A 19,528-nucleotide genomic window follows, 5' to 3' on the forward strand; every position below is an offset into this window, starting at 1 on the left:
TATGGTTCAATAACTTACCTTTCAATCACTGTTCGATCTGCAATTTATTTGAGTTCATTTAATGACATAAGATGTAGCTTTTCTATTTAATGGCAAATAGTTGCCCTAATTCCACTCGTTGAAAAATCTACTCTTTCCTCACTAACTTGAAATATCTTATTTACTATATGTGCTAAATTTTTTAAAAAGATTTTTTTTATTAATGGGTAATATTATTTCTAACTTTGGAAGGGTCATCTTATATTTGCTCCCATGTATACACCAGTAATTTTTTAAATTAATAAATTTCATTTTTTAGAGCAATTTTAGGTTCACAGCAAGGTTGATCAGGTACAGAAAGTTCCCATATACCTCCTATCCCCACACATGCAAAACTTCCTGCCCTATTGACATCCCATATCAGGGGGGTACATTTATTACATTGCTGAACCTGTGCTGACACATCATTATCACTTGGAGTCCATAGTTTACATTAGGGTTCACTCTTAGTGTTGAATGTGCTATGGGTTTTGACAAGTGTATAAGGACGTATGTACCATTGTAGTATCATACATGATCGTCTCACTGCCCTAAAACTCCTCAGTATTACCCCTCCCTCCCCCCAACCCATGGCAAGCACTGATCTGTTCATTGTATCTGTAGTTTTGCCTTCTCCATAATGTCATGCGTAACCTTTCCAGATTGGCTTCTTTCAGTTCGTAATATGCTAACATGTAAAAACATGGTTCCTCCATGTGTTTTCATGGCTTATAGCTCATTTTTTTCAGCGCTGAGTAATATTCCATAATCTGGGTGTACTACAATTTAGTTATCCATTCACTTATGGAAGGATGTCTTGATTTCTTCTAAGTTTTGGCAATTATGAGTAAAGCTGCCCTAAACATTCATGTGCAGGTTTCGTGTGGACATAAGTTTGGTTCATTTGGGTAAACACCAAGGATCGTGATTGCAGAACTGTATGGTAAGAGTATGTTTCGTTTTGTAACAAATTGCCAAACTGTCGTCCAAAGTGGGTAGACCATTTTGCATCCCCACTGGCGATGAACGGGAGCTCCTGTTGCTCCATATACTTGTCAGCATTTGGTTTTGCCGGTGTTTTGGATTTTGGCCATTCTAATTGGTATGTAGTGATAACTCATTGTTGATTTAATTTTTAATTCCCTGATGATATAGGATGTTGAATATATTTTCATATGCTTACTTGCTATCTGTATATCTTCTTTGATAAAATGTCTAGGTCTTTCGCCCATTTTTAAAAAATGAGGTGGTTCATTTTCTTATTACTGAGGTTTTAAAAAATTTTTTTAAAGATTTTATTTATTTAGGGGCACCTGGGTGGCTCAATTGGTTAAGTCTCTGTCTTTGGCTCAGGTCACGATCCCAAGGTCCTGGGATTGAGTCCCAAGTTGGGTTCCCTGCTCAGTGCGAAGTCTGCTTCTCCCTCTTCTCCCCATTCCTGCTCTCTCTCTCTCTCAAATAAATAAAGTCTTAAAAATCTATTTATTTATTTATTTATTTATTTATTTATTTATTTGAGGGCAGGTGGGAGCAGAGGGAGAGGAGAGAGAGTCTTGAGCAGACTTGCCGCTGAATGCAGAGCCTGCTAAGGGGCTTGATTCCACAACCCTGAGATCAGGACCTGAGCTGAAATCAAGAGTTGGATGCTTAACTGACTGAGTCACCCAGGGACCCCATCTTACTACTGAATTTTAAGAGTTTTTTTTATATTTTGGATACCAGTCCTCTACCAGATGTGTCTATTGCAAATATTTTCTATCACCCTGTGGCATGTCTTCTCATTCTCTTGACATTGTCTTTCTCACAGCATAAGTTTTTGATTTTACTGAAGTTCAGCTTATTGTTTCTTTCACGGATCATGCCTTTGGTGTTGTCTCTGAAAAGCCTTTGCCATGCTCAAGGTCATCTATGTTTTCTCCTAGGAGTTTTATAGTTTTATGCTTACATTTAAGTCCATGATCCATTTTGAGTTAAGATCTGTGTCTAAATTCATTTCTTTTTCATGGGAATTTCCCCATGTCAAGATCCTTAATTTTATCATCGGTAAAGCCCTTTTTGCCATGTAAGGGAACATATTTAGAGGTTCTGGGGATTAGGACATAGACATATTTGCGGGCCATTATTGAGCATACCATTGGGTTACAAAGAGTCAAGAACAAGGATCCATCTGGTCTTGTGGAACCAGCAGAGGGAAGCCATCATGAACCCAGGTATGTTCTTCCGGTCTCTCCTCTCATCTTGCCTCTGACCTTCTGTTTTGGGCTTCTTTCCTAGCAATAGGCTTCTTCTGGTTCTCTGTCCTCAGTGGGGGAAAAATAGCCACAATTCACTGCCTGAGCTTTACATGTTTCAGATCCAGTCACACGAAGGGACTAACTTATTTCTTTTCCAGATCCAATTCCTGGGGGGAATAAATCTGCTTGCCTCTGTTGTCTATCTCTGGTTCAGTTAGCTGGTCTGGAGGGCAGAGTTTTAGTTAGCATAAATACGGCTGCTGGCAGTCACCCATTTAACCATGTGGAAGGGGGACAGAGAAGGGGTAATCGCTGTGAGATGGACAAATTTCCCAAAGAAGTAACCACCACATTCATGTACATTTACCTCTACTCTCTGACCACATATTTTCATAATCTACCTGGCTAATGGTGATAGAAAAGTTTAAGAGGCACCAATAAATTCAGTAAGTGAAGCAGTGAATGACAGATTAATACGGTTCTTGCCAATACTCATTTCTTATATTTGCAAGGGTATACTTTGACTAGTCAGAAAAACAAACAACTCTTTTGATTTGCCCTCAAATAAATGACCGTAATCCCAGCTAGGTTCAGCTTCTTATTCTCCTTCAACTCCCCAACCTTTTACTTGCTTTTCTTTTTCACTCTCTTTTGTCACTGGCCTCTGCCATTGGCCTCATAGTAGAGGGCTAACATGCTTGCTTATCAATTCTTTGTGATCTTATTGACCACCATGGCTACTCTGGTCAGTGACCAGCCTTAATTTGTGATAACTAGATATTTCTCCATCTGTTCCAGCTCTTGGTTTCCAAATATCTCCCAAATCTTTCCTCCCAGTGTGCTCCTATCCCATCAATATCTGGTTTCCTTTTTGAAAGCAGGCAGTTAGGTATCATTTCAAGTTTTTACAACGGGGAAGCATCACTCCTGTAATAACACCCACACCCACACACTAGGAATGTTACGAAAATGGTCAACAGGCAGGCACACACATCCTTAAGAATAGCTTCTGGATAAAAAATCTGAGACTACATGGGGCGCCTGTGGCTCAGTTGGTTGGGCCTTCAACTCTTGATTTCAGCTCATGGTCTTGGGGTCGTGGGCTCTAACCCCACGTTGGGCTCCCTGCTCAGTGGGGAGTCTGCTCCTCTCCTTCTCCCTCTGCCCCTCCCCCTGTACTCTCTCTCGTTCTCGATCTCTCTCTAGAAATAGGTGAATAGGTAAATCTTTTTTAAAAAATCTGAGAATACAGTCTTCTTGAGGATCAACAATCTTCTTTCTCAATTATCTTTTTCTATTTCCCATTTCAAAAACTTCTTTCACAGCTGCAGGGTAGTGCTCATTATGCCAAAGCTGCTTGCAGCTCAAACGCAACCTGGAACTTTGCCCCTTTGACACTCTATTTTTTTTTAAGATTTATTTATTTAGAGAGCCAGCACAGGGTGGGGGAGGGCAGGGGCAGAGGGAGAGAGACTCTCAAGCTGACTCAGCGCTGAGCGAGGAGCCTGACATGAAGGGTCAATCTCACGACCCTGAGACTATGACCTGAGCTGAAATAAGAGTCAGACGCTTAACCTACTGAGCCACCCAGGTGCCCCTTGCCCCTTTGACACTTTAAAATCCTTTAGCTCTTTTTTCCTTACCATATGCAGGATATACTTATTTATTGGGTTGATACTTCCCCACTGTCAAATTAATGAATTCACTAAAAAACAAAAATATAATCACACTGGTGAACCCTCCACTATCCTTCTTTAGTTAGGAACAAAACAAGGGGCACAAAGGAGAGTCTTCTCCCTCCATGCTTCTCCCCTGAAAAGCAGCTTTCTTACCCGACGAGCCCTCTCTGCAGTTGCTGGCGTGGCAGAAGCAGAATTGGGCTATTCTAGGTCTCCTTCCTCCATCAAGTTACTACCCTCTTCGAAAAGGGAAGTCAGTGCTAACTCTTTCCTTTGCCAACCGCCTGTCAAAGCTTTTTGTCAATAAAAAAGAGATCCAAACATGAACTTTCCAGGCCCATGACAGTCCCCAAACATGAGGACAGATCTGTTTCCTGGGGTTACAAAGTGAGGGCAGGAGGCAAAAGTGCTCCCCCACACCCCACTGCCCTTGGGAAAAGCAATAAAGATCAGTTTGGTTTTCATTAAGGAAAAGGCAGCCATTCCCAGAAAGAGCAAAAATCTTTTGTGTTACCATCATTTCCCTATCATCCTAGATGCTGAAAGAACATTTAAGCTTTTTTCCCCTTTAATTAATTAATTAATTTAAAAAAGATTTTATATATTTATTTGAGAGAGAGAGAGTGCACAAGCAGGGGGAGAGGCAGAGGGACAAGCAGACTCCCCACTGAGTAGGGAGCCCAACTTGGGGCTCAATCCCAGAATTCTGGGATCATGACCTGAGCTGAAGGCAGTCACTCAACCGACTGAGCCACCCAGGTGCCCCTTCCCCTTTAAGTTAATCACTTAAAAAAAATATATATTTTATTTATTTATTTGACAGAGAGAGAGACAGCCAGCGAGAGAGGGAACACAAGCAGGGGGAGTGGGAGAGGGAGAAGCAGGCTCATAGCAGAGGAGCCTGATGTGGGGCTCGATCCCAGGACCCTGGGATCACGCCTGAGCTGAAGGCAGATGCTTAACGACTGAGCCACCCAGGCACCCCATAATTTAATCACCTTTTAAAAAAGATTTATCTGAGAGAGAGAGCGCACGTGAGCATGGGGGCAGGAGTAGAGGGAGAGGAACAAGCAGACTCCATGCTGAGCACAGAGCGTGATGCAGGGCTTGATCTCATGACCCCAAGATCATGACCTGAGCCAAAATCAAGAGTTAGACATCCAACTGACTGAGCCACCCAGGTGCCCCCCCTTTTAAGGAAACCCTACACCCAACGTGGGGCTTGAACTCAGGACCCCAGGATCAAGAGTCCCATGCTCTACTAACTGAGCCAGCCAGGTGCCCCTAGTTGACCTTCTTATTCCTCTACTCCCCTCCTTACTCTAGAGGTTAGAATTTATCCCTTCACGGATCCCTTTGGCACTGTACTGGGTAATGGGATAACCAGCAGAAGCCTCCAGCAATCTCCAGGGGTGTCCTGTGGGATGATAGCTTCCGCTGTGAACTGGAGACAAGGAGCAGATCTTGTCTTCCTCTACACTTTGACAGGAACTGGAGAACTTAAGGATTTGGGTCTGATAGCCCCTCTGATATCCTGACATCCTCTCAACTGAGCCAGTTCGGGCCAATGCCTGAGTGGGTGCGTGTTGGAGGAGCTATAGGTGGATGGGAATGCTTGTGACGGGGAAGTGTTCGTAGGGGGCCTGAGGAAGTCTGGAGCATCCTGGGAACAGAATGTGCTGGCGCCTGCCCTGAGCCATCACCAAGCCCCTCCCACTCTTCGTCACTAACCAGTTCCAGCTGTGCACAGTCCAAACCATCGTTCCCCATCTGGCTTCTAGGAACTCATGACTAATTAAAAGAGTGTGTGTTTGCTGGGGGAGGGGGGGTCCTCTTAAAAACAAAGGTTTCCAGGGTAACAGCTTGGAAAACTCAACCCCATTCAGCCAGGGAGGGCTCAGGGGAAACAGGCCAGAAGCTAACAACACATTTCTCGAAATCAAGAGCAGTGTCTAGGCTGGTGAGTTATAACTTAGGTTTTTCTCACCTCCAATTTCCAGTTTCAGGCCCCAGGATGTCCAGCCCTAGGGGCCACCCCATTTGGGTAAGGGTGGCTGTCAGAGAGGGTGGGTGGTGGTTTAGAGATCCGCTTCGCTTGGACTTAAGAGACTTCTAACCAACTTTTGCCCTACAACCTGTAGCCCCATTGCTCCCCCATCACTAGAAAATACGTTCAAAACCTAACCTACTTCCTCCTGTTATAGTTTAAAATATTTTAATTAAAAATATTTCCATACACAATTCTTCCGCCACATTCTGTGGACAGAGAGGGAAACTAGTTTGCAGGAAGGGAGCAAGCAAGCCAAAGAACTCAGGAGTTCTTTCCCTCAGAATCAAGTTCTCTTTCGGGGCAGGCAGAGCACATGTCCTAACCCTTTGCACACATCCCTATATCTCCCCCAGGGAGAGATGACAAATTCAGAGGGAAAAAGAGCTGGGTCAGCGTGGCTCAGGGGGTGGGGGCTGGTGGAGGGGGGGTGGCCACGATGTCACTACGGGACCGGTTAGTTATCCGTCCTTGTCCTTGCACACGTGCCTGCTTGCAACTCCTGGCTCTAGGGGGTTTTGTCTGGGCTCCTGTGCAAACTCTTGGGAGGCTGCAAAGATGATCATAGCTTGAGCCTGAGGCTCCACTGCTTCCTTGCTGTGTGACCTGAAGCAGCCTATTAGACTCAGTTTCCTCTTCTGTAAGAAGGTGATAATATCAGCTTGGTTGCTGAGAGGTAAATGAGGTAAACTCTTTGGCAGCTTTTACTATTTTACTCTATTCTCTCCTGACTCCTTAGTATCTAGAATGTGGTTCCATGCCAGAGTGAGTGCCCACCTTTCGTAATCATCTCTCACTAACACACTCTCACACATTCTCACTAACACACTCTCACACATTCCTCCCTGCTCCTTGGTTTTTTTTTTTCCTCATTGGAGGTACCTAAGGGGAGGGAGTAATCAGCTCTCACATTCATCTTAGTTCTTTCTCTCACATCCTCCCTGTCAGTATCCTCTTCTCTCCCCACCACCCTCCGCTCCTGTCCCTCCATTATCATTATTTTTTTTTACTACTTCTTACCACTTTCTCTTCCATCCCAGCCCGTCTCCAGGGGCTGAGTCTGGGCGGGCAGAGCTGGAGCTGAACTCAGAGCCACAGAGTTGCAAGTAAATGGGTCAAAATGTTACTCATGGTTCTCTTCTGGTAGCATTTACTGGTGGTTTTCATGTTCTTCCTTGTTTATTTTGGTTTTCTCCAAAATTTACTACAACGAGCAAAGGACAACTTTTTTCAGGAAAAAGAGAAAACTTGACTTATTTATTTAAAAAGATACTATTTATTTATTTGACAGAGAGAGAGAGAGCACAGGCAGGGGGAGCGGCAGGCAGAGGGAAAGGGAGAAGCAGGCTTCCCCTTAGGGGAGCCCGATGATGTGGGTCTTGATCCCAGGAACCCTGGGATCAAGCCGAAGGCAGACGCTTAACTGACTGAACCACCCAGGCACCCAAGAGAAACCTTTAATCAGAAAAAGATGATAATTTTCAACTGGACCATGTCCCATTCTCAAAAAGAGAGGGAGTGAGGGGTGGAGGGTAGAAAGAGGGGGAGAAGGGCAAAGTTGAGAAAGAACCCTGCAGGGGGCTGAGTGAGAGCTGGTTCCTAAACTCCGTCATTTCCTGGGGACATCAGCCTTGTTGATGGCCTCAGTCTGACCTTATCTGTCACTGTCTGTCCTTCCTTGCCTGTCACTTAGTCACCTGATTGTTACCCAGTTGAGGGCTGGGTGGGTCAAGGGCTCAGCATCATCAAGGGCAACAGTATGAGTCAGGAGTATCCCCCACCTCGACCCTGGAGTGTGAAGGGTTCCTCTGTAAAGCCTGTCAGCCTTACAGCCTAGCATGTGGGGAAGGGCTCAGCACTGGGGTCCTACGGACAATGGGAGTTCAGTAACCTTCTCTCCCAGTCCTATCCCGACTTCCCTGTGCATCTGAAGGATATGCAAAGGGGTGATGCATAAAGGACAGTGGAACCTTTAGTGGCTCCTAAACATTTAAAGAACAGAACTCTGAGAGTCATCAGTGTGGTGCATGGGAAGAGTATGGGTTATGATGGTTTATGGAGTCAGCAGAGGGATTTGACCAGATCAATGGGGAGCTTCATGTCCTCAGTCAAGTTCCCTCTCTGGGTCTCCATTTCCTCTTATAAAAAATGGACCAAAAAAATGACAAAAACAAAAAACAAACAAATAGACCAGAATAATTCCTCTGTCCTAGGAGGGTTGTGAGAATTAAATGAGATCATTGATAAATCACCCAACACAAAGTAGATGTTTTACATTGGAAGTTTGTCATCTCTTCCTTAAATAGCACTCAAGACCCTTTCTAAACTCTGGCTCTCAACCACTCTCCCACCCCAGTTATTTGTTGGACAAAGATTCTTTAAGCACCGCTGAAGCTCTGAGCTGGCCTGAGGGAGGCACAGGGGACTCAGCGGGGAATGAAGTAGTCCAGACCCTGGAAGCTACTCACTGAGCGCAGCAGTTTTGCTCAGCTCTGCACTTTGACTCAAGACCTGCACGGTCCCTGTTCCTCTTTGCTCTTTTACTTCCGCCACTTCTTAGCCAGCCTTCAAAGCCCAGCTCAAAACCTGTCTTCGTGGCAAACCTCCCCACAGCCTCACGATCCTTAGGATGGGGCACCTCTGGCCTAGTATCCCGGTTCCCCTCATTCCGGGTGCTCGGATCAGCCTCACCCCACCCACCATCTCCCTGTGGGCAAGCTCTGGCCTTTCGCTCCTTTGTGCCCTTGCTAACTCCCATTCCCACCCCGACATTACAGGCTCATTCAATGCTTGAAATAATGACTTTTTATTAAAGCACACACAAGTAGGCTTCAAGAAATCCCCAAATTGGTCTCCGGTACAAAGAAACTGAAACCTCATCTCTAATTTCTTCCCTGGAAACCTGAGCACCTAAGTCGCTTCCCACCTCTTCGCTTCCCACCCCCTCCCCCCCATCCTAGAGCCGACAGCGACCCATGAAGGTTGAAGATGAAGGGTTTGCTGCCCCAGGGTTCCTGGGGCACAAGAATGTCCAACTCCACAGGATAGCCATGGTCCCTATCCCGGTCTCTGCAGAGATTCTGCTTCTCCTCCTGCCAGGATGCCCACCCCCAGGACAGTATAAAAAGTCTTCCCATCTTCAGGAGAGGACTCTGTGGGAATGGGTTGGGGGCTTTTCTTGATAGAAGCTCTGTGGCAGGGCAGGGGTTAATGGTGAATTGCAACATATCTCTGGGCTGAGTCACCTCCCACTGCCACTCCCCCCAGTTCCCCTCCTCTAAAGTTTTATAAAGAGGGCCAGAGACTGGAGAGTGGAAAGAACTGGAGGCAGGAGCCCCCCCACCCAGCCCTGCTCCCCCAGGCTCCCAGAAATCTCAGGGCAGAGGGCACAGACGGCCTCTGGAGTTCCTGCCTGGTGGGATCATGAACTGGCAATGGCTGTGGCTGGGCTTCCTACTCCCTATGACAGTCTCAAGCAGGGCCCTGGGGCCTGCAGGGAAAGAGACAGCCGTGGTGAGTCCCCCTGGGGAAGGAGGGACCCAGGCCCAGGAAGGGACTGGGGTACTGCACTACAGTCCCATCCAAGCCTCCCTCCTGACCTTCAGCCTGTCTTTCCCTTCCTTCCTCTGCTCCATGATCTACTCCAGCCGAGCCCCTTCCCTAAGCTGCCTCTCCTTTAGTCCTTCCATGACTGTCCCCTCCTAACCTCATGGGTCTGTTAGGTCACTGAGAAGCTTTACCCTGAGACTCGCTCCCTTTTTTATTCTGCTTACTGTGACCCCCATCATAGGATTACCTGTTACAATATGGGTACCTACAGAAGCCTCTAGAAGGACCTGATGACTTCAGGGCAGAAGATATCATGGAGGCTCTGAGGTGAGAGGTCATAAGGTACATGCCTTAAAGGTCAAGGTTGCAAGGTCATCTTTCCTTCTCATCTCTTCCTCTCCCCAGGCCCACTTCTGCCTGACCCCAATCCATGTCGGGGATCTAGGGAATGGGGTGCTATCACTCTTAGGGTGGTGGGGCATGGAGCAAGATGGGGATTCAAAGATGAGGAGCAGTCACCATATCTTCCTAGGCCCTAAGCGTCCCTTTGGAGACTCCATTGCACATTGTATCCAGTATGCTATTAGTGACATCCCACAGGAAGTATAATTTACATGTAAAACTATGAGTTGAGTTGATTTGGAGTTGAGTTGTTGGCATGATGTTGCTTTTTGTAGACATTTAATTCAGCATTTATTTACATTTTGAAGTTTTCTTTTCCTACTTTGGATCTAATGGATAGTTTTTCTTTCTGCTCTCAGATATGTTCACAGTCCCTGAAAAGCCACAGCGCCTGCAGTGCCTGAGGGATGAAATTGACCCAGAGCAGGCTGGGCTGGGAGGGGGGTCTAGTCAGGAGGAGGACAGGCCTTCAGGTGGGACCAGTGGTGGCAGAGTCTCCAGAGGAGGGGGCGGGACACTTCCCCAAGGCAGGAGAAGGTTAGAGATTGCGGTAGGGAAGAGGGCTATGCCTGAGGGGAATCTTACACAAATAAAAGACCAAAGATGGGGAGGTGGAGCTGGAGTACCGCTATTTCTGCAGAACAGAAGAGAAAGTCCTAATTATGAAGACTGGGTACTGGAGTGACCCCATCAGCTTCAGAGATTCTGTGCCATTCTCAGCTACCACTGTGGGCAGAAGGGGGCCAAAGAACTATCCCCAGTTTCCAGTCATTCCAGATTCCCCTGCCCTGCTGGGGCCATCCCTCTCCCTCTTTTCAGAACTTTTCAGGAAGCATCTGAGCTGCCAGTCTCAGGTCAGCTGGATGATGCCACAAGGGCCCGCATGAGGCAGCCCCGTTGTGGTCTGGAGGACCCCTTCAACCAGAAGACCCTTAAATACCTCCTGCTGGGTGAGGACTGAGGCTGGGAAAGGGAGGGTAGGGAGACTGTAGAATGGCTCTGGAGTACAGGTGGCACTGGGACAGCCTGGTCCAGCTCAGTGTTGAACGGATGATCACCTGGTGATTGGCTGATTATCGCCTGCCTGGAGACGTAGCTTTGCTACGTGAATGCCTGGACTCAGGGGAGTTCTCTGGGGCTGGCAGAGGATCTCTGTTTCTCATCTGTTTTCCGGTCCAATAACCAGGCCGCTGGAGAAAGAAACACCTGACCTTCCGCATCTTGAACCTGCCTTCCACCCTCCCGCCCCACACAGCCCGGGCTGCCCTGCTCCAAGCCTTCCGGTACTGGAGCAATGTGGCCCCCCTGACCTTCCAGGAGGTGCAGGCTGGCTGGGCTGACATCCGCCTCTCCTTCCATGGCCGCCAGAGCCCGTACTGCTCCAAGCCCTTTGATGGACCTGGTAGGCACCAGCTGTAGCTCCCACCTCACAGTTTGAGATGATCTCTGTCCCCTTGAGCCAGTGACTCTGGAACCTTAATGCTCAGGCTGCCCCCTATGCCCAACTGCACCCTACACTCTCTAATCACCTTCTAACATTCTCTTGGGGAGCGGCTGGTCACCTCCCTGGGCTCTTATCAAGTCTCCTCTTTGAAGCTTATGCCTTAGTCCTTGGTTTACGTTCCCCTGCTCAAGGTACCTCTCTGAGAGGACTGGGCCAGAGAGAAGAGAGTGATTGGGAAGTACAAAGACAGAGGGACGGGCATCGCAGAGAGAATTGGGTGATGACAAGGGGAGGTGAAAATCGAGAGAGAGGCATCCGAGAGACTGAATATAGATGGAAATTTAAGGGAATGGGGGAATTGGGGTTTATAACAGGTAGGGGATGCTCTAGCCTAGGAGACTCTGACCTCCTTCCTGTCTACCTTTGTCTTTGTCCAGGGAGGGTCCTGGCCCATGCTGACATCCCAGAGCTGGGCAGTGTGCACTTTGATGAAGACGAGCTCTGGACCGAGAGGACTGCTGGGGGGGTTAACCTGCGCATCATTGCAGCCCATGAACTGGGCCATGCCCTGGGGCTTGGGCACTCCCGATATACCCAGGCCCTCATGGCCCCTGTCTATGCTGGCTACCGGGCCCACTTCAAGCTGCACCCAGATGACGTGGCAGGGATTCAGGCTCTCTACGGTTAGTCTTTTCCCTCAGGTGACAGCTGGTCATGATCCCTAGTGATCAGGGGGGTCGGTGTGACCAGCATCTCTTCAGGCTTGAAGAGACAGGTCTGACCTCCATGGCAGGAGATGACTTGGCTTCTTTCTCTTCCTCCTACCCAGTTTTTCAGGCTTCTTCATTTTCAGCAGTTGTTTTTCTGACACTTGCATGTCTGATCTTCCTCCCAGGCCTCTCTTCCCTCTTACCCATTCTTGGGGATGAAGAAGAATGAATATCCCAGCACACTTCCCTCCCCCTTTCTGGTGCCTCTCAAAACTAAAACGTGTCTCCTGTCCATATCAATATGATCTTGCCTCCCACCAAGAAAAATTCTCTAGGATTTGCTTTTCCCATTTCTATGGGGCCTCTGAGCCAAACTTCTAGAAGAGTGTGAGGCCAGGTGCTATGACTTCTCTCCTTGAGCAGCATTATGTGACCTTGCAGGCAAGAAGAGCCCAGAGATAGAGGATGAAGAAGAAGAGATGGAGCTCCCCTCTGTACCACATGTGCCCTCAGAACCCAGTCCCATGCCAGACCCCTGCAGTGGTGAACTGGATGCCATGATGCTGGGTGAGGCCCTTCCCCTCTAGGCTGTAGGCAGGCAGTGGCAGCAGCCCACTGACTTCGAGACCTGGACAAATGGGAATGACACAGGACCTCAGCATGAGCAGCAGAGGTTAGATACCAGGCAGGGGTCAGTGGCCATGGAAGAAGGCATGTGGCATGGGGAGGGAGGCTTCAGAGCCAAATTAAAGGTGGGTTAGGTGGGCATTTACCTCCGTTACCTCCCTGTAAGGGCCACCAAAACATATCTGGTAATACAGCAAGATGAAGAAAACTCTATTGACTGGAATGTCTGTTAGAGACGGTATTATACCTGCATATGGAAGGACAACTGGGAAGCTACTTGGAATGGGAGGTGAGGTCCCCAAAGGGGAGCAGCTATCTGCAGGGCTTTTGTTTTAGTGAGTGAATCAGAGCTGAATCGCTCTGAATAACAAAGAGGCTGAACATGGAGTCTTCCTTCTCTACCTTAATTCTCTCTTTAAATTAAAGTTGAATGAAGTTTTGAGAACTCAGCCTGTGGAAGGAGAGCAAATTATCAGCCTGCCTGAGGTGCCCCCGTAAGTCTTTATTTGACCCATGTCTTTTTGACTTGTTCACACTTTTGCCCTCAGGGCCCCGAGGGAAGACTTACGCCTTCAAGGGGAACTACGTGTGGACGGTGACCCATTCAGGGCTGGGTCCCTTGTTCCAAGTGTCTGCACTTTGGGAGGGGCTCCCAGGAAACCTAGATGCTGCTGTCTACTCTCCTCGAACACAATGGATTCACTTCTTTAAGGGTAAAAGGAACTGGTTTACAGTATGTTACCCGAGGAGGGCCTACCATTAAAAAGGCATAAAAGGGAGGGAGAGATGAGAAGTTTCCGGAAGGGTGGAATGGGAGAACCAAAAGCTGTCACCTGAAGACAGAGATAACTTGTTCTTTCCTTACCTGCTCTCAGGAGACAAGGTGTGGCGCTATATTAATTTCAAGATGTCTCCTGGCTTCCCCAAGAAGCTGAATAGGGTAGAACCCAACCTGGATGCAGCTCTTTATTGGCCTTTCAACCAAAAGGTGTTCCTCTTTAAGGTATAAAGTTCAAAGCAAGGGCAAATCCTTTCTTAGGAGGGGTGGGCTACCCCACACTGAGAAGCAGACTTGCTCTCAAAGGGAGACAGTTTGCAGCTGGGGGTAGACCTCTGGGGATACTTAAGCTCTCTCCTTATCCTCTTCTTCTCCTTAACCACTCTACTCCTAGGGCTCTGGGTACTGGCAGTGGGACGAGCTGGCCCCAGCTGACTTCAGCCACTACCCTAAACCAATCAAAGGGTTGTTTACGGGAGTGCCAACCCAGCCCTCCGCTGCTATGAGTTGGCGGGATGGCCATGTCTACTTCTTCAAGGATAAACAGTACTGGCGCCTCAACCGGCAGCTTCGAGTAGAGAAAGGCTATCCCAGAGATACGGCCCAGAATTGGATGCACTGTCACCCCCAGACCACAGACCCTGTGCCGTCAGGTGGAGATGCCCCTCCTTCAGCCACAGGCACTGACCACTCTGCCATAGGAACAACCTTGGATACCACGTCGTCAGCCATAGATACCACCTTGAACACTGATCACTTACTGGGAGACCCCATCTTGGACATTACCCCCTCAGCCACAGGCTCCCCCACCCTTTCACTCCCTGGTAATGTCACACTCCCGGAGGCCTAAGACGTGAATCAAATGTCAGCTCAGTAGGCTGCAGGGCTGCAATAGAGGCATGAACCATAGACCTCAGGCCTTTAAATGTCCCAGCTCTAGCCACCACTCCTCTGTGCTCTTGCCCTCCTGGGCAGTCACTCCCTCACTCTGGATCAGCTCCCAACTCTATACATTTCTTCTCCATCCTAGATAGCACTTCCAACTGTGTTATCGGTTCTCTGGAAGACAGTGGTGGAAGGCAGGCATCACTCAGGCCCTTGGCTGATGGATGGCAACATCTGGGAAGCCTGGGTCCTGTTCTTCCTAGATAAAGTGCAAGAAAACGTCATGGCCAGTAAAATGAGCAAGGGCTTTGGAACCCTTTAAGAATCACATTTACTTGCTTATGACGTTGGGCAAGTGAATTAACCTCATTGAGTCTCAGATTCCCCATCTGCAAAAGAAGGTTAATAGCAATCCTGCAGGGTTTTTGCATTAAATGAAATACTATTTGTGAAGTGCAGGGCACAATGTCTGGCACATTTGTGCTTAATAAAGGCTAACTCCTTGTTCACTAGATAGGACCGAACAGCTCTTCCGCTGGCTGCGTGTATAGCTGTGTGTCCGGGAGTCCAGTCTGATAAGGATAGCCGTATCAGATCTTTAGGGGACCAGACGACTTGTTAGTCTGGCTAACTGTTTGGGGGCGCAGAGAAAGAAAAGAGCAGCAACAGCAGACGCTGGACTCCCCGGCTCAGTGTTCAATGCCATTTTATTCACATGCTCCCGTGTTCTTCCTCCCTCCCACCATAGCTTTGTTGCCCAGGGGAGGAATATATCTTCCTTCATGCTGTCTGGGGAACTGGGGAACGGACTCTGAGCAGGAGAATCAGACGAGGGAGTCAGAATGGGTTAGTGGCTAGGGACAAAGTTCTAGTTAAGGAGATTAGTATCACCTACAATGAGAAGCAGAGAAGGCACTTATCTCCCATGAAGCCAGGAAGACGAGGCTACTTTGGGCAAAAGGGCAAGACTCTGGCATGTGGGCCAATGGTCTCTCCTTGGAGCAAGTTCTGCGCCACGCATTGCCCCGCGGTCCTCCCCACATTAAGGAGAGAAAGGGAAGCACCACGTAGGACAGTACTCCCAACTGAGGTAGGAGAAGGGGACTTGAGCCTATGGGACCCAGGAGGAAAGGCTAACCAGGAGCCAACTACCCCCTAATGAGAGGCATAGGGATTAGGTGATCTTAGAGCTCCTCTGTGCCCTTCTCCCCATCAAATAGCTATCAAGTGCTTTAGGGAGCTTCCTGGTTTTCTGTAGGCCCTACAACAACAAAACCCCTTATTTACCATTGTGAGGCACACTGAGGCAAGGATATAAAAGGCTTTTTGGGTAAATTAGGAAGTCAGTTATTTTAGGGGCCAGGGCACCTCTATTATTGGACAGAGGTAGGTACTCATACTTCCATTCCTCTCCCCTCCCCACAAGATTCTCCTTTATCTGTCCCTGAAACAGATCCCTACAGGGCTGGTCTGGGTTGGAGTACAGATTCTGTCCCCAATGAGAGAGGCGGGGGAGTTTGTGTGTGGCTCCTGTGGGCTCAGGCCCTGCACACTTGGCACTCCAAGGCCCTTGCTAGGGGCGGAAGCATCAGTGGAGGTTTAGGCTCAGGTCTGGGTGGAACCAGAAGGTGTGGTGAGGGGTACAGTGGAACCACAGTCAGAATCCAGGTCCAGGACGGTGTGGGGGGCTGTGGCCTGGGTGCCTGGTCCCAGTTGGCGCTCTCGAAGGCTCTGGAGATAACTCTGGAGAGGCACAGGGCAGAGAGGGCAGAAGGAAGGGCCTGGGTCAGAGCCCCCCCCCCCCAACCATCCCCTTGTGCCCTCTGCCCCATCCCCAGGTGTGCCCCTCCCCTCACTCACGGGAGCCAGACTATCAGCGGGGCTCCGGGCGTTGGGGGGAAGCTGGCGCCGGTAGCTGCCTTCACAGAGCCCCATCCCGGGGGAGGTCCGGTGCCACTTGGCCTCTTGCTGACGGATCCGAAGGAGCTGAAGATGCCTTCGCTGGTGGCTCAAGACCACTGCTTGGAGGGGGCCATATGGACTCAGGGAGGCCCCTTTAGACCCTAAATCCCACCCCCAAACACTCCCATCCTCTAGAGAAACCCATTTGATCTCCCTGTTCTCTCTCAAACCTCATTTCCCCCGTGGTTATTCTAAAAGAAGCTCTTCTTTGGAATCCTTCTACACTTTCTTCCTGGACGTCCCTGAGACCTTCCTTTCCTTCCATAACAGTCCCCAGTAACTAACTCCTCCCTGCTCCCTCTGACACTTTTTCCTCATTCTCACGCAGCCTGTTGGTTCCTCCAACTCTAACTTTCTTTCAGTGCCCTGCCTCATTCACCTTAGACACCACCACCCTTAAGTGTATCTCCCCCAACCCCGCGCCCGCCGCCCGCCGCCCCCCGTCAAGTGTGGGAACTGGGGACATGAGAAGGCACAGGTGGGCTGCTTCTGTACCATGGCACTAACTCACCATTGGCGTGGCCTCCATGTTCCTCATCCATGAGCTTCCACTGGGCCAGGGCCCCAAGAGCCCCCAGGGCCGGCCAGGTGCCCAGCAAGACCCAGCTGTACCAGCAGAGAGGAGGCAAGGCTGGAAGTGCCTGCAAGCGTTGGCCCAGCCGACTGCCCAGTGCCAGCCCCTCTAGGAAGTAGTCAGCACAGGCCACCAGCACCGCAGCACCCAGCAGGGCTGTGCCCAGAACTGTGAATGGACGTGGCCACCGAAGCGTGAGCAGGGCTCCCAGCAGTGCCAGCCCCACCAGCCCCCCAGCCGGCACCCAGGCTGAAGGTGGTTGGTAGATGGGCTCTGTGCCCAGCAGGGCCCCGGCACCCAGGGTTAGGCCTAGCAGGAGACCAGTCAGGAAGAGCCCAACGCTGCGAACCAACATGGTGACCAGGCCACAGAGGAGTCCGATGCCCAGCGCAATGCCCGCGCTCACCTCCAGGCTCAGCTGTGTCTCTAGCACTCGTTCCTTGTGGCACAGCAGGAAGATCACCAGAGCTCCTGACAGCAGGCCGGAGAGAAACATTACTGCCTTGAAGCAGCGGTAGCCTGGGAAGGGAGGCAGGAGGCACTGAGAGACAGAAAGGGGACATCTGCAGGGATGGCTCCGATGAATTAGGAGAGGAGTGGCCAACCAGAGGAGCAGAAGACAGGAGCAGCAACCCAGGGACCTCAAGGCAAGGGGCAGAAAGGGATCATCTCAGGGAAGGCAGAGACCTTTCAAAAACTGCGAGGGGGTGGGAGGGAAAATCAGGAGGTAAGATGGATACCCTTCGGGGAGTAAATATGGAAAGAAGGTCTAGTACTTCCAGGGATGGTAGATGGGAAGAAATCAGCACAGGCTGATTCAGGTTATGGGGGAACGGTCGAAGAAGCCTTAAACATGGCGGATCATGTGGGAGTGGAATTTTGAGGTAGGAGGGAAGAGAGAGGCACGTGAGAGTTGCCAGGGACCAGAGCTAGAGGGCATGGATATGGGGCGTGGACAAGAAGAGCTGGCAAGAGCAGCGTGGGCTATACTGAAGGTAGGCATCCCCTGATAGAAGAGTTGAGGTGGCCCAGGAGCAAAGGAGAAAGTTGGCATCATCCTTGAGGGCGACAGTTTTGGGCAGCTGCCCCCCAGAATCCTGGCCCTGCCCTCACCGAAGCAGCAGTAGATGATTCCAAAGCAGCAGCACAGAGCACACACCAGGGCGGGTGCCAGTTCAGGATTGTCCTGGGGTTCCAAGACACATCTTGGATCTGGAGGCTCTGGGAGTTGTTGATTAAAGGGCCTGGGGTCAGAGGTCATGGCCAGGGGCAACAAGGCTTCCTCCATGGCCGAAGAAAAGGTGATCACAGAGGGGAAGGTCAGTGTCAGCTCCTCTCATCCATCCATGAATATCTTGAGGGGGTTGGGAAACCTGCAAGGGGGTAGGGGGCAGGAACTCAGGTGCCCATGAATCTTGAGGATTCTGTACCTCTACTTCTTATGAAGAAAGGCCAATTTCAGGAGGGAGCATGGCCTTGCTGGGGTAACTGAAAACATCTACAGGATTGGGTCAAGGGGAACCAGCTGTCTTTTTACTACCCTCTGAAACAAGGACACTAAGTAAAACTTAAACTAAAATCTTACAAGGTTATGAGATTTTATCGGCTCCTTAGCTTTCTAGGGTGGGGTGGGAAGAGTAGAAAGTCCTAGGTCGGTGGAAGGAGGGGCCCAGGGCCGCTAGTGGGACTGGACACTAAAGGCCCAGCAGCTTGCTCCAGCTAAAAAGAAAGCTTGCCCCATCTGCAGCTGGGACTCAACACTGCCTCACTGGACTGGGAAAGGTGGGGTTAACCGAGGGGAGGGGAGGAGAAAGAGGAGAGAATGAGTCATGGTGGGGTCTCTGGACAGCTGCTCCAACCCCAGGGAAGGAAGAGGGGGAAAAAAGAAACGGACACCAAAAGTTAGTAGAGACAGTCCCCACACTTTGTCAAGGTTCTGAAGCCTCGGCTTCATGTGGAGATGGAGCTGTTGGGGGAGGGGGCATCCGGCCACAGTCCAATTCCCATGGTCCCTCTTGGACTAAGCAGGCACCTTGCCCACAGACATCTCACATCCTGGTAGCCTCTTGCTCCTCCTCTCAGGACATTGGTGGGGATTTTCCTATCCCTCCCTTTCCCCAGGGGTGTCAGGGCTGCCAGTGGGATTTGAATTCAGCTCCAAGAGAACACCAAGGAGGGGCTGGTATTGGGGGCACTGTGGGAGTGGGATAGGATGGATGCAGGCACTTTCATCTGTCTTCTTTTGGACATCAAGGTCCTAACAGGCTAGAGGGTTGACGTGGGGAATCCCTGGGGCTCCTCTCTTCAATCCGCTTGGAAGTCTAGGGACTCTTAAACAAGGACAGATCGGGGAAGGAGTGTTAACTACTCACCACCCTGCCAGGGCTCAGGAGAGGAGGGGGTAGAAGTGCTTCCCTAACCCCCCTGCTGCATCCTTGCCCGGAGGTCCTAGGCGTCCGGGCGGCTGTCGGGCGTGGGGCACCCCCGGGGTCACTCTGTTCGTTGCCCCCTAAACTCTTGCAAGTCGAAGCCCAAGCCCCGTGAGCTAAATGCAACCAGCCTGGGGGGTGGAGGAAGGGGACAGGGTGTGTGGGGGGTGACATCACGGGGCGGGCCCCT

General features: G+C 49.9%; 2 protein-coding genes across 7 annotated transcripts; one reads left to right on the plus strand and one right to left on the minus strand.

Moving 5' to 3' along the window:
- The first annotated feature begins 9,243 nt into the window (after positions 1 to 9,243).
- MMP19 (matrix metallopeptidase 19) lies at positions 9,244 to 14,885 on the plus strand. Its single transcript, XM_026500321.4, has 9 exons — positions 9,244 to 9,491; positions 9,769 to 9,854; positions 10,749 to 10,879; positions 11,116 to 11,331; positions 11,811 to 12,056; positions 12,525 to 12,650; positions 13,259 to 13,423; positions 13,586 to 13,713; positions 13,883 to 14,885. The coding sequence occupies exons 1-9, from the start codon at positions 9,402 to 9,404 to the stop codon at positions 14,336 to 14,338; spliced, it is 1,644 nt and encodes a 547-aa protein (XP_026356106.1). The 5' UTR covers positions 9,244 to 9,401; the 3' UTR covers positions 14,339 to 14,885.
- A 177-nt stretch (positions 14,886 to 15,062) lies between these two features.
- Positions 15,063 to 19,500, minus strand: LOC113256454 (transmembrane protein 198-like). Of its 6 annotated transcripts, none has more exons than XM_026500322.3 (5): positions 19,282 to 19,500; positions 18,023 to 18,282; positions 16,847 to 17,428; positions 16,234 to 16,391; positions 15,063 to 16,116 (listed from the first exon to the last, which is right to left on the minus strand). In XM_026500322.3, exons 2-5 carry the CDS (start codon positions 18,195 to 18,197, stop codon positions 15,979 to 15,981), a joined length of 1,053 nt encoding a protein of 350 aa, XP_026356107.1. In that variant the 5' UTR covers positions 18,198 to 18,282; positions 19,282 to 19,500; the 3' UTR covers positions 15,063 to 15,978. The 6 variants fall into 6 exon arrangements, with proteins under 6 accessions (XP_026356107.1, XP_044240668.1, XP_057172149.1 ...); XM_044384733.3 differs by having other exon boundaries at positions 16,847 to 17,380; positions 19,282 to 19,485; XM_057316166.1 differs by having other exon boundaries at positions 16,234 to 16,394; positions 16,847 to 17,380; positions 19,282 to 19,485.
- Positions 19,501 to 19,528: the final 28 nt, after the last annotated feature.

Source organism: Ursus arctos, unplaced genomic scaffold, assembly GCF_023065955.2.
Source record: "Ursus arctos isolate Adak ecotype North America unplaced genomic scaffold, UrsArc2.0 scaffold_21, whole genome shotgun sequence".
Taxonomy (NCBI): Eukaryota; Metazoa; Chordata; class Mammalia; order Carnivora; family Ursidae; genus Ursus; species Ursus arctos.

Coding starts and splice junctions, on each gene's coding strand:
- LOC113256454 (XM_057316164.1), bottom strand. CDS start 18,197: ATGGAGGAAGCCTTGTTGCCCCTGGCCATGACCTCTGACCCCAGGCCC. Junction 17,429..18,022: donor AATCATCTACTGCTGCTTCG/GTGAGGGCAGGG, acceptor CTCCCTTCCCAG/GCTACCGCTGCTTCAAGGCA. Junction 16,392..16,846: donor ACATGGAGGCCACGCCAATG/GTGAGTTAGTGC, acceptor CCCTCCAAGCAG/TGGTCTTGAGCCACCAGCGA.
- MMP19 (XM_026500321.4), top strand. CDS start 9,402: ATGAACTGGCAATGGCTGTGGCTGGGCTTCCTACTCCCTATGACAGTC. Junction 11,332..11,810: donor CAAGCCCTTTGATGGACCTG/GTAGGCACCAGC, acceptor GTCTTTGTCCAG/GGAGGGTCCTGGCCCATGCT. Junction 13,714..13,882: donor AAAAGGTGTTCCTCTTTAAG/GTATAAAGTTCA, acceptor CTCTACTCCTAG/GGCTCTGGGTACTGGCAGTG.